General features: G+C 38.2%; 1 protein-coding gene across 4 annotated transcripts; it reads left to right on the top strand.

Moving 5' to 3' along the window:
• The first annotated feature begins 2,297 nt into the window (after positions 1-2,297).
• LOC143853956 (proline-rich receptor-like protein kinase PERK1) lies at positions 2,298-10,804 on the top strand. Of its 4 annotated transcripts, XM_077363656.1 has the most exons (9): positions 2,304-2,502; positions 4,540-5,028; positions 6,068-6,864; positions 7,196-7,282; positions 7,789-7,859; positions 8,173-8,252; positions 8,909-9,056; positions 9,273-9,422; positions 10,446-10,804. In XM_077363656.1, exons 3-9 carry the CDS (start codon positions 6,657-6,659, stop codon positions 10,515-10,517), a joined length of 816 nt encoding a protein of 271 aa, XP_077219771.1. In that variant the 5' UTR covers positions 2,304-2,502; positions 4,540-5,028; positions 6,068-6,656; the 3' UTR covers positions 10,518-10,804. The 4 variants fall into 4 exon arrangements, with proteins under 4 accessions (XP_077219767.1, XP_077219771.1, XP_077219778.1 ...); XM_077363663.1 differs by lacking the exons at positions 2,304-2,502; positions 4,540-5,028 and adding an exon at positions 5,724-5,868; XM_077363660.1 differs by lacking the exons at positions 2,304-2,502; positions 4,540-5,028 and having other exon boundaries at positions 5,929-6,864.
• Positions 10,805-13,531: the final 2,727 nt, after the last annotated feature.

Genomic DNA, 13,531 nt, shown 5'->3' with positions numbered 1-13,531 from the left:
AGATGGAAAAAAACAAGGAGAAAGACCCTGGAGGGGCAAAATGGTCTTGGGACTATACGGTGCCGCTCCAAGGTTAATAAAGTTGAAACTAAACCATCAGTGAATTCAGACTCAAACTGTGATTACTTGATCTTTTTTCAAAATTTTAACTACTTTGAAAATACCTCTTTTTAAAAGATTTAAATAATGAGCAAAATATGAAGGGTTTTTTCATACATTGACACCTTCCATTCAAATTTAGAGCAATCTATCAGATTTCATGGCTACGGGAGCTATGATCCAATATAAGGATCCTATGGGTATGGTTCAGATCCATATGCAGTGCATAAGTTCTGTCCATTGACACCCTGCCTATGTACAGAAATATAACCCTAATAAGATAAAAGGGTAATTTAATTGGTTTATTTATCATATCTCATGTATGGTAAATTTCAAGGAAAGTATTGTTTTAGTTCTTTATTATTTACATTAGGGAGAATTGTCAACCCAAAATACTGTTTTAGATCTTTATTATTTATATGGGATTTACTAGGGACTATCGCAGAAGGCATTTCACGCTGGGCTGTTGCATGTGAGAGAAGCGACGCCGATCATAATTTGTCTTATTCATTTAATTCATCTGAGGTGGCTGCTCTCACATGCAACAACCCAACCGCGAAATGCCTTCTGCAATGGTCCCTAGTAGATCCCTATTTGTATTATTATTGTCTTATTAATTATGTTATTTTTAATATTATTTTATTTATATGTACATATTTACCAATTGGGAGATGATATTTTCACCCCGCCCTGCATTATGTGCACACCCACCTTATAACCTGATTTGACGTGAAAAGTGGGCAACTTTATGTCAAATCACGCTATAAAGGGGTGTGCAAGTACTGCAGGGGGTGAAAATATCATCACCCTTACCAATTTAAAGTTTGACAAATCAACTTATAGCAGCATGACGCTGTCAATACAATATGAATAAACTTCTTCGTGATCTAATCCTAGTATATCTTTCTTTCACTCAGGCTCAATCTCTTTCAATGTGAAATGTAGGATTTGCTAGCGTCAATCGCAAAAGGCATTCGCAGATGGTTTGTTGCATGTCAAACCAGCCACATAGGCTCACTTTTGAGCAGCTTTTGTCTTCATTCACAAGGTGGCTGGTCTGATACGCAACAAACCATATGTGAAATGTCTTTGTAAGGGACGCTATCAAATCCCATTTTATATATGCCTAATTTTAACGAAAATTACAGATAGACCCCCTGTGGTTTAGCCATTTTCCGCTTTAAACCCTGTGGTTTGGAAGTTACTAAAGACACCCCCTCAACTTTCTGACATTTTAAAGAAGACACCCCCCGTTGACGGTCCGTTAGTTTAACTTGACGGAATGACTAAAATTAACCATGGTTAGTATTTTGAGGACATAAATACCCTATATCACTGGTTTTAAGCCATTTGCAAAAGGGATTAGGGTTACACCATTTCCCATCGTCGCCGCCGCCACGTCATGCCACTGCTGCCGTCGCCATCTCTGGCCACTGCCGTCACGTCCACAACAGACAATGAAACCCCACCCCATGGCTACATCAAACCCACATTTCAAGAAAAAAAATATTGATAAAAACAAAAAACAATTCCTTAAAATATTAGGGTTTATGTGCAAATCATTATAATGATGTGAATGAAGACAAATAAAACTCATAAATTGAGGTTTTATGTTGATAAATAAACAAGGGTTTGAATCAAACCCTAATTTTCAGTTTTAAAGTATGAAAACCCTAATTTCAGTTGGGGAAGACGAGGGCATAACAATCATTTCCCCCTTTCCGTCCACTCCGTTACGTTAAAAAAACCCACGGAAAGTTGAGGGGGTGTTGTTGGTAACTTCCAAACCATAGGGTTTAAAGCGGAAAATGACTGGGGGTGTATATGTAATTTTCCCCTAATTTTAAGTAGGAAACAGGTGTAAAATTTGTTTTAGCCCTCACGATTCTCAAAATATGACGGGTATGTAATTTTTGTATTTTGCTAAAATTTTCCCCAGGCCAACCAGGGTACAATTGTCAATACACATTATTAATTATATTTTTTCTTTCAAATTGATAGGGAATCTTTGGGTGTTGTAATTTGTACCTCCAGCTAATTAAAAAAAAAAGAGGATAAACGGATGTTCACGAAATCGGCAAGCAGATAGCATTTTCCTTTCATTTCATACGTAGAAAGTGACTCCATACGACTTTGAGATAACAATAGTGAGGGAAGAATCGTCAACAAAACCTTTTTAATGGTTTTAATATGATAATTTATAAAGAAAGTTGTTACGGGCATCTTCTCTATTGTGGGTGGAGGAAATCTCTGCCTCTTCTTCTGGTATGCCTGCAATTTTATTCATCACCGTTACCGTGCTTATCGTTGCCATCGTGACTGTTGCGGGTGGCATCCTAATAATATGCTACAAGAGGCGACGTGTGGTTCGATTGCCACCGCTATCGCAACGGCCAAAGAAAGGTAAGTCTCTGGAAAAAAAATAGGGTTGCAACTTGGGTGGGGTTGGCTCGATCTTTTGCTAATAAATTGGAATCAACCAGACTAGATTTTATAACAAAAGATGAACCCAAATTCCCAAATATCGAGTTGCACCCCAAGAAATTAATATATCACTAGAAATGAAAACTTAACATTCAGAGAAATTAAATGATGAAAGGCTGTATGAATACGTAAAGGTTGTATGGTAAAGATACCACCCTTGATATTTGATCACATAGTATTTCTTGCATTCATATTACATTAATATCTCAAAAAGTGAGCTGCTGTTGGATAAAATAGGATGTGATGCCGAGTACGTGTTCATAAGGCCTTTCATCATATAATATCTCTTACATTCATATTCCATTTACGTAATTACTTACCTGTTCGTTTGGGATTATAACAACCGAAGGCCTGCCCCTAAACAGATTATTTGATTCAAATTACATTAATTTTGGATCCAATAATCGGTTCTTATCATAACCCCAAACAATTAAGCATGCCCTATATTCTTTTGGGCTTACTACAACAGCTGACCAGACCCTAGACCATTTTCTCTGTTGTTTTGATGGCTTAGGTCCCATGATCTCCGCCCAGTGTATAGTGGGTCCCACAATGTTACAATTCATGTTTTGAACAGTGAGCCCATTTTTTTTAACACCCAATGGATAAGAAAGCTAGTATACATAGAAACGATTTCCTTACACCCTTGATTCAAAACTTATCTTTTTATAAGGTGATTTTTTTTATTTTCCTATATTAGCACATTTTGGTATTTTGTGAGTAAAAATATCTACCATGGTCACAAATCAATAGCATGACCTGATTTAAAAAATTCACTCAAATGTGATGAATATTTGCAAATTGTTAAACTAGAAGACTCTTTTTTTAAAATAAAGCCAAGTAAAAGACTTCATTTGCAAAAACCGCTTTAAAAAAGGACTTGAATTTTAAGCACAAAAAAAAAAATTTGTATGAAATATGCTCAAAAGTCATTTCATATGCTTGCCTATGCAAACACTAGGGTTGCAACTCGGGTCGGGTTGGTTCGGGTTGAGGCCAACTCGACCTGACCCGACCCGACCTGAAGAACCTTTTTTCCAACCCGAATCAGACCTGACCCGACCCAATTTCCAACCCGACGAGGTTAAACTCAATCCGACCCGAGGAACCCATTTTCCCAACCCGACCCTGACCCTACCCGAATTCAACTTGACCCAACCCGACCCAACCAGAAATTTTAAGCTTAGAACAAAAATTTTCATAAAAAATGTCGGGTTGAACTCAGGCCGGGTTACCCAAACCCTCAACCCGAACTCAACTCGGGTTAGGAAAACTCAATCCGAACCCGACTAGACCCGACCTAACCCACTTTTTTTTTTTTTCTGGATGAACCTGTCGGGTTTGGTTTGAACATGACCCAAGTTGCACCCCTACCCAAGACATGATTCTTTTGGTATAAAATAAGGAAAACACTTTTAAAAGTGTGGAAAATAAAAAGGGTAGTGACATCACAGTTGATTTGACGCTTTGCAAGTTGTACTTATTTCTTTTATGGGGATTTGAGCTCCCCTAATTTGTCTTTTAGTGGACATGGCTCTAATGGGTTGATGCCCTTTTCTTCACAAAACGGTACCCCGTTCTCCCAGCAGTTCTCCAAAGATAAATTAATAAATAAAAAGGGATGACATAATTCTTGGGACTGCAAAGCATGTATGGAAAGTAAAGAAACAAGGATATGAATTAAGTACACATTAAAGACCGTCAGATTGGCACGATTTACTAAGAGATCTGATGAATGGTCCAGAACAACCAAAGGTCTGCGCCTTTCAATATTGAAAGATACATAACCGAGTTTTAACTGTAAAAATTAGAGGCCTACTGGTCTTTTTATTTGGTCGGTTTGTCTTGCCAAACCCCAGCTTACCCAACAAAAGAAATCAAGAGGCCATTGAAGATTCACCGAATTGCTCTCATTTTTGTTGTTGTTGTTGTCTTTTTTGTCTCTTGATTCTTCAGGGGAACAGCCTCAAAACGAGCAACAAAATGTTCCTTCAACATCACCAGCCACCACAGACAAACACCATGTGTTGGACGAAACGACCCTTCACCGAACACCAACACTACAGCCTTCCCACGTTCGTCCTCCACGGCCACGACCAACGAAATATTCACCACCGCCACAGCCAAATACCTCCACTTCCTCACTCACTTCTACAGTACCATCACCAGTAATCCGAAGCAGGGATGGAAGTTCCCGCTATCATACAGCAACTGAAAACTCCCCAACTAATAACTCCCCGGTTAATAGAGGAGATCCGTTCCCATCAAATGAACACCATGAGTTGGTAGTCGAAACTACGACACAACAATTGTTTTCGCGTTCAGCAGCGGCACAGCCTTCCCATGTCCTACTGCCGGTAAACAGCATAGATGAAGGTTCCCGCCTTTCGAATTACAACAGTGCAAGGTCAGAAAACCAACGGCAGCCACCGCCATCAACATCTGGTATTCCCTTGAATATTTGAAGGCTTGCTTTGTTCAGTTATGAGGAATTAGCTGTTACTTTTAATTGGATCAAACAAGGATTAAAGGTGCAGCGGAAGGCCTTTTGGGTATATAAATGACAATTGTTTTTGAGAAGTGATATATCCGCTCATTTTGATCACTAGGAACACCCTGTCAATGTTTTTGGCAATCAAGGGCATTGAATTCTTCTGACATAAGTAGAACAGCCCCTCTTTAGCCACTGATATACTGACAGGGGTGTTCTAGTGATCAAAAGGAGCGGATATATCATTTCCCTTGTTTTTTCTCTTGTTTGATTTTCGAGGATGCCTAATTAAAATTAATTCGCACAGGTATAAAGACAATATTTGGCACTAACAATAGCTATTATAGAATTGCATTTCAAAAAGGGCTCTTTGCAAAAAGAGTCCTCTACCTGGCTTTATTTGCAAACACGGTCTTCTACTCTGATAATTTGCAAACAGAGGTTGTCACTTTTCAAAAAATTTTGCAAATCAGGTCTTGCCATAAATTTGAGACCAAAATAGCCATGGCAGATTTTGTTTTTTTTCCCTCGTAAAAGACCAAAATGTTCTTATATGTGAAAATATGAAAATTACCTTGTCAATGACCAAAATATCCCTAATGCTCTCATATGTTTTGATGAGGTGGGTCCCACCAACTCAATTCAAACACACGTACCGGGTGGGGCTCACCAATTTGCCTCATGATTTGATGGCTTAGGTCCCTTGATCTCCAAGCCACAATGTTACACATCATGTCTTCATCAGATGGGCCTATTTCATTTCCTGTCATGGTTTTTTTTGGTCTTTTTATATGGTAATTTTTGTATTTTCACTTTTAAGGACATTTTGGTCTTTTTGTGAGTTAAAAAAAATCTACCATAGTCACAAATCGATGGCATGACATGATTTACAAAATACCAGCTTACCCAACAAAAAAATACCCAGAGGCCATTGAAGATTCATCTATTTGTTCTAATAATTTTTTTCTTGGCTTTTGTTTCTCAACTCTCTAGGTCAACAGCATCAAAACGGGCAACATAACGATCCTACATCAATAGCCTCGAGAGACACACACCAAGTGTTTGACGAAACGTCCCTTCCCCCAACGCGGCCATTTTCATTCATTTTACAGCCTTCCCACGTTCCTCCTCCACAGCCGCGGCCAACGAATTCACACGCATATACCACCACCATCACCTCCAGTTCATCATTCACTTCTACACCACGACTAAGTTCCTATCATTCAGCAACTGATACCACCCCCACTTTATTCAGTCCAGGTGAGCCAGAGGATGGCTTCCCATCATCAAATGAACACCATGTGTTCCAAGTCGAAACTATGACACAACACTTACGTTCGCGTTCAGCACCGGCACAGCCTTCCCATGTCCCACTGCCGGTAAACAGCACAAATGAAGGTTCCCCTCGCCTTTTGCATCTCAAACGTGCAAGTTCAGAAAACCCATCAACATCTGGTGTTGCCTTGCCTTGAATTTCTCAAGGGTCACCTTGTTCAGTTATGAGGAATTAGCCAAGGTGGCTGATGAGTTCTCGGATGAAAACCTTCTCGGGCAAGGCGGTTTTGGGACTGTCCACAGAGGAATGCTAGGAAATGGTGTTCAAGTGGCAATCAAACAGCTGAAATCGGGAAGCGGACAAGGTGATCGTGAGTTTCAAGCAGAGGTTGAGATTATTAGTCGGGTACATCACAAACATTTGGTTTCATTGGTTGGATATTGCATCGCTGACGAGCAGAGGATTCTTGTTTATGAGTTTGTTCCAAACAAGTCACTCAAGTTCCATTTGCATGGTAAGCCTCTTATTTCTTGAGTTTAAAAAGCTAATGATATATTCCGAGTTATTTAGTTCTTGTGCTTAATTGACATTCACAAGTCTACCAGTGGATGTTTCATATATATATTTTTTCAAAATACACAATCAAATTCTTTATTATCTTCGAAAAACCGATGGTTGAAACTGTGTTTTGTGCTATGATTGCACAAAATCATCCAATTAGAGTACTATATACCGCTTTTGATTACGTTTCTTGTTGATTTTGGTAACGAAGATTTCATAAAACAATTGTCTCGGAACTGCTCAATAGGGTTTTGAGCTTTGATTTTGAACTTGGGTTCTCGTAGGCAGTGGGAGTCCAACCATAGATTGGTCCACAAGAGTGAAAGTTGCTTTGGGTTCTGCAAAAGGACTGGCATATTTGCATGAGGACTGTAAGCTCTCCCTTTCTAGTTATTTTCCTGTATTGATCATTCATTTTTATGAGAATTTATATGATGGGTGGCCTTGAAAACACGTGAAGTCTAAAAAAGTAGGTACGGCCCACTTTTTTCGATGATCCATACCGTTCATCTGTCTGGGCACAACGTAAATAGGTTGTGCCCCAAAAATCAGTTCTATAGGATGATCCTAACCCTCCAATCTGTAGGAGATTCCATAAATGATTTTTGAAAATCTCCATATTCAGATTAGTTCAGATCGGAGGGTTAGGATCATCCTATGGATCTGATTTTTGGGGCACAACCTATTTACATTGTGCCCAAACAGATGAACGGTTTGGATCATAAAAAAAAGTGGGCCATACCAACTTTTTTAGACTTAACATGTTTTCACGGCCACCCATCATATAAATTCTCCATTTTTACACTACATTTGAACTTCTTTATTGAAATGTGTCAAGGCATTGGCCCTAGTTCTTACAGACATTTTTAATTTCTAGGCTATCCTAAGATTATTCATCGTGATATCAAGTCAGACAATATTCTTCTTGATCTTAACTACGAAGCAAAGGTAGGATTCACATCTTTGCTTATCTGGTAGAATATATGGCAATGATCTAGCTTGCTGATATGGTATACTATTTATTCCTGGAACAGTCATAGCTTAAAATTTCTTACATTCAATTTCATGAAGAAATAATTTTCTTTTGATGGTCAAATTGGATTGTTAAGTACATTAAAAAAAATCAAGCCCTTTCCAAGCATTACTCAACTGCGCTTGTTGCACTGACCATTCTATTACAAAATATGGACAGTTTTATAGTTTTTCATTTCCTCAACTTTTATTTCTATGGTTCATATAATGAACTGAAGTCATCATGCAGATTGCTGATTTTGGCCTTGCAAAGATTTTTCCTGATGACAAGACCCACATTGAAGTCTCCCAATTAATGGGAACTTTTGGGTAAGATAACCCATTTCATTTTCATGAAAATCTTGTCTTTTCATTGGGTAGACTTTTGACTGATTTCAGGTCAAGTGATCCTATTGTATTAGATTATTGCTAGATTGTGTCAAACTTGGTAGAACCCATGATGCAGGAAACTTGTAGTGGCTAACCAAATGGATTCGGGAAGTAGGCCTTATGAATATGTTGGGTTTTAGGACTAATGAAAATTAAACAAATGTACTGATGGAAGAGAAAACAGGATTCAAATAATAATTAAAGTTATTCTTAGAATGAAAACCCTTATTGAAGTGTTTGATGAAAACTGTCAGTTTTTTTATGTTTTTTGGGCAGGTAGGATGGGATCACCGACTTAAGGTTGAGATACAAGTTTTCTTTTCTTTTTTGGATGTGATTATAGATATAGACCTGGGAAAGGGAATCCTTTTCAAATATTCAATGATAACACTCCATTTCTTAATTTAATCATTCATACCTTTTGCTTTTCTCTTGTGACATGTTTACTAATGAGAAGTACTTAAGTCCAGAATGTTTTGCTTCTCAACTTCATGGGAAATAGAATAATTTTCAAATATCCAATGACAACAATCCATTTCTTGCTTTAATCATTTATACCCTTTTCTTTGCTCTATTAATGTGCTTACTAATGCTAGGTACTTAGATCCAGACTGTTTTTGGACCTGCAAATTCACTAACAAATCAGATGTCTTCTCCTTTGGGGTTGTGCTTTTGGAGCTGATTACTGGACGTCAAGCTATTGTCAGGACTCAGTCCTCTGGGGTGTATAGCTTGGTAGAGTGGGTTAGTATCTTACATCATTGATTGTCCCTTTACTTAGAGCCGCACAAATCTTCATTTGCAATACCATTCCTACCCTAGAATCTTGAGATCCAAAGATGTTGTAGGCCATAAAATAACATATTCCTACTGTTGTTTATGTTTGATCTCTCATTTTCTATCGGTTCTGGCAGCTATGTGTGTCGTGGAAAATTGACAGTCAGTTGTCTGGCATTGCAGGCGAGACCTTTAATGGAAGCTCACAACTACCACCTGCTTGTTGATTCACGGTTGCAATCAAACTACAATGTTAATGAGATGACACGAGTCGTTGATTGTGCAGCTGCTTGTGTGAGGCCTTCTTCTCGAAGCCGACCAAGCATGAGTAAGGTATGCTATTAAAGTGATTGCACCTATCATGGATGTAGCATGGTTCAACCTCTAGCTGGACGCATAAAGAGCTGCTTTTATTGGTTCTGAGTAATGCAAAAAAGTCACACTGTAACACTGATTTCGATTTTTGACATTAGAAACACTAACTATTTTGTGTTAAGTTGTACTTCAAAATTTCTAATGTTTTACACTTCGACACTGATTTTAACATTAGGAATGCTAACTATTTTGTTATTTGTCAGTGACCATGAAACCACTGACGTATTAGATTAGATAGAGAGAGGCGGCAATTACAAAGAACCTCCCATGACTTAGCCCCATCTCTCACAGGCAATGACAACTGTGAGAGATGGGGCTATTCGAGAGGGAGGACGAATGAAAATGGGGGCTGGGTGAGAGGGAGGAGGTGCAGTGAAACCGAGATGCGAAAGTAGGATATTTTTTTCTTACTTGATAATATTTCCCTTTCAGCAAATGTGAAATCCAACCGTTTAGGTTCAATTTCACATTCAATGATTTCTTAACAAAAATCCAGGATGACCAATTTTTCTTTCAGTGGAGGTTTCTTTTTAAGCAACCATTTTGTTCAAAATCATTGATTTTAAAAATATAAAAAGTGAAATCCGCATATCAAAACAGCCCCTTAAATTTATTACAGGATTAAAAAACTTGTTTCATTTTGGACATCACTAATTCAGATTATTAGAAGGTTAAAAATCAAAGTTAAAAATCAATTTAGGCCAACTTGACAACCTTTTGAAGAGTCTAGATTTGGACTCGATTACTCAGAACACGACCAATGCAAGATAACTTGGCCAAGTTCCTCTTTAATCAGCAAGCTTGTGAAAAATGATATATGTATTTAATCGCTTTAGCATGTTCGATCGTTTTTCTTAAGTACATATGGTTGGTGGATCATGTAAACAAAGTGGGGATAATCGATTGAAATTGCCATCTCTACATTTTTTACGACACTAATATTTTTTAAACATCTTCCTTCTGCAATCTGAAATTGAGCAGATAGTTCGGTTCCTGGAAGGGCATTTGTCTCTCGATGATCTGAACGAAGGCATTACAGTTTCACATGCCTAAGCATACGACCCTATTGACTCCTCTAGCCTCTACAGTCAGACATCGCTTCCTTGAGCAGTGGAGGCTAACAAACTTGATGAAAGCTATAGTCATGTTTATGGTGGATACCTGTGAAAACTGACAGGATTGGCTGTTAAACCCCCTTACTTTCTTATACCTATTTTGAATTACCAAGAATGGAGAAAGAATGAAAAGTTTTGTTTGAGTGATCTTGTGTGTGGTCGAGTGATTTGTGTAAGACCGAATCTGCAAGAGAATATGATAAGTGCAAAAAACTGTTTTAAGTATACTTCTTTATTTCTTTCCTAATTATATTCCTATCCAATCTATTCATAAAAGAAAGTTTACTTAGTGGAAACAATTATTTTCCTCCTTTGACCCAGCGATTATTATTTGGTTATGCTGTTTCTGATGGTCCTGGCCCAAAAATCACACTGATTGGATACTGTCTAACTGACGAACTCTCGTGGACTACAAAAGGAAGGTCGGAAAACAACTGACCAATGATCTACATTTAACGAAAAATGTCTTCGATCAAACAGTTATTATCATCTAATCCATGTGATTATTGAGCAACATGTACGTGATTAGAATCAATGATTTGGAGAAAGGCAAAAACAAATCTTTGCAGTTTACTTTTAACGTTCCTATTAGAAATGTTTTTGGTGATTTAAATTGAATTTTCAATGTAGAGTGAATTCTGTTAGGTACATAGGAAGCACCAAAAGCTGTTTTCCTAGCAGTTTCTCCTCATGGGAGAAATTCATTGGAGATAAATGATTTAGAGTCTAGTGGCTTAGAGTGGGAGATAATGATCTCTGCCTTTCTACACTGTATAGTTCACTCAGGCTCTATATCTTTTCATGTAAAATGGGCGTAGTAATAAAAAAATATGCCTATTTTTAATAGGAAAATGGGCGTAAAATTTGTTTCACGCCCATTTTCTTTAATTTAATTTTAAATTATAAGGACAGATGACATTTGCACTACCTTATTTTGATATGAGTCCATTGCACAAACAGTCACTGTTGGAGTCAGTCTTAGTGATCAACTTTTTTAGTCCCAGATGAGTCGTGCATGTAAAATCAGGACCGTTGATCTTGTAGATGTTAATGAAACGATTCAAACAGTTACAGTCCCTTCCCAGATGGATATCCTTTCCGTAAAAAATGGACTACGAAAATCAACGGTTTATCTTTTCATAGGAGAAGCCCTATGATGCTTGATAGAACAAGGGTCTATATAACAGACTAGAATTATGATCCCACGTCAAGTCGTATCAAGGTTCCAAATCATGCCCACATGGTACACCTGGGTCACCTGAGAATAACGTTCTTTCCCAGGAGCTGGAGCTGAATGCTATTCTGATAGGTATCAGAACCAATTGCAGACAGAAGAAGAAGAAGAAGAAGAAGATGATGATGATAATGAGAAGAATATTTCATCTCATTGCCCTCTTTCTGATGACACTCACTTTTATAATGGCATATGCTAACCGTCTGTCATATCTGACAGATTCCACAAGTAATTGTGTATTAGTCTACTCTTATACCTTCTAACCTATACAGCTAATACATTGAGTTTAGTACGAAAATACTGCAATGAAATTAACATTTATCAGTAAAAGATTCTCTTATTAACAGGCTAATCCTGCACATAATCCACCATCCATTCAGGTTTACGCCTCACTCTGCTTTCTTTCTTCTTGGTCTCGAACTCTAACTGATCCCTTGCAAGCGCCTCAGATTCGCCGGCTTCCCTCTCTGTGTTGAAGTCATCTTCCTTAGTCTCCTGAATGTCCGAGATACTATCATTGCCTACCCCATCAAAATTAACCTTGTCCTCAATGTTCAAATGGGAATATTCTTTCTGAAGGTCGTTTAGATCTTCCCAAGAAGTATCTTCAGGAAGGAGACCTCGCCATTGAATTAGCACTTGTTTGATTGGTTCGTCCCTTTTGAGAATAGTTCGAGTACCCAGAATAGCTAAAGGGGGGATGAGTGGCTGATTATTGTAGCTTTCCTCAGGTAAGGAGCAAACTGAGTTGGGAAGGGGGCCATGAAAAGGTTTTAAAAGTGAAACATGGAAAACAGGGTGAATTTTGCTTCCAGTGGGCAGTTTCAATTTGTATGCGACTTTCCGTACGCTTTCTTCAATCTCATAAGGACCATAAAATCTTTTACTTAGCTTCTGAGAAGCTCTTTTAACCAGGGAATGTTGACGATATGGTTGAAGCTTAACTAAAACCCATTTTCCCACTTCAAACTCCTTGTCAAGTCGTTTTTTATCTGCAAAATATTTCATTCTGGATTGGACACGACTGAGATTAAGTTTGAGATTGGCTAATAGTTCATCCCGTTGCTTGAGTTCTGTATCTATGGCTTCAATAGTAGATGATTCCGGAATGTATGTTGGAATACATGGTGGTGGGCGCCCATAGACAGCTTCAAAAGGGGTCATTTTAATCGCTGAATGGAAGGATGTATTGGAAGAGTACTCCGCCCATGAGAGGTACGAATGCCAGAGTTTAGGATTATCTTGTGAAAAGGCTCTACGATACTGTTCAATGCACCGATTCAGAACTTCCAATTGACCATCTGTTTGTGGCTGATAAGCTGATGAAAGGTTTAAGGAGGTTCCACTTAATTTGAATAATGCGCCCCAAAATTTGTTACAAAAGTGGGATCTCTGTCTGATACAATTGTTTTGGGGAGACCATGTAATTTGATGACCATATCTGTAAACAATTTCGCAACTTTCACTGCATTAAAAGTTGTTGGTAAGGCTCCGAGGTGTGCATATTTCGAGAGCCGATCAATTACAACAAAAATTGTTGTGAAATCATTTGATGGTGGCAACCCCGTAATGAAGTCCATGGTTACATCATCCCAAATCATAGTAGGAATAGGTAATGGATGTAGTAACCCAATTGGAGGACTAGTGGAGTATTTGGTCTGTTGGCAGACTTGGTAGTTCTTGACGAATTGTGTAACATCCTGTCTGATAGTCTCCCA

This window comes from Tasmannia lanceolata, unplaced genomic scaffold (assembly GCF_043159265.1).
Source record: "Tasmannia lanceolata isolate RefF3 unplaced genomic scaffold, GAP_Taslan_0.1 ptg000003l, whole genome shotgun sequence".
Taxonomy (NCBI): domain Eukaryota; kingdom Viridiplantae; phylum Streptophyta; class Magnoliopsida; order Canellales; family Winteraceae; genus Tasmannia; species Tasmannia lanceolata.
The sequence above is the reverse complement of the archived record's forward strand: the minus strand, read 5'-3'. Positions and strand labels throughout refer to the sequence as shown.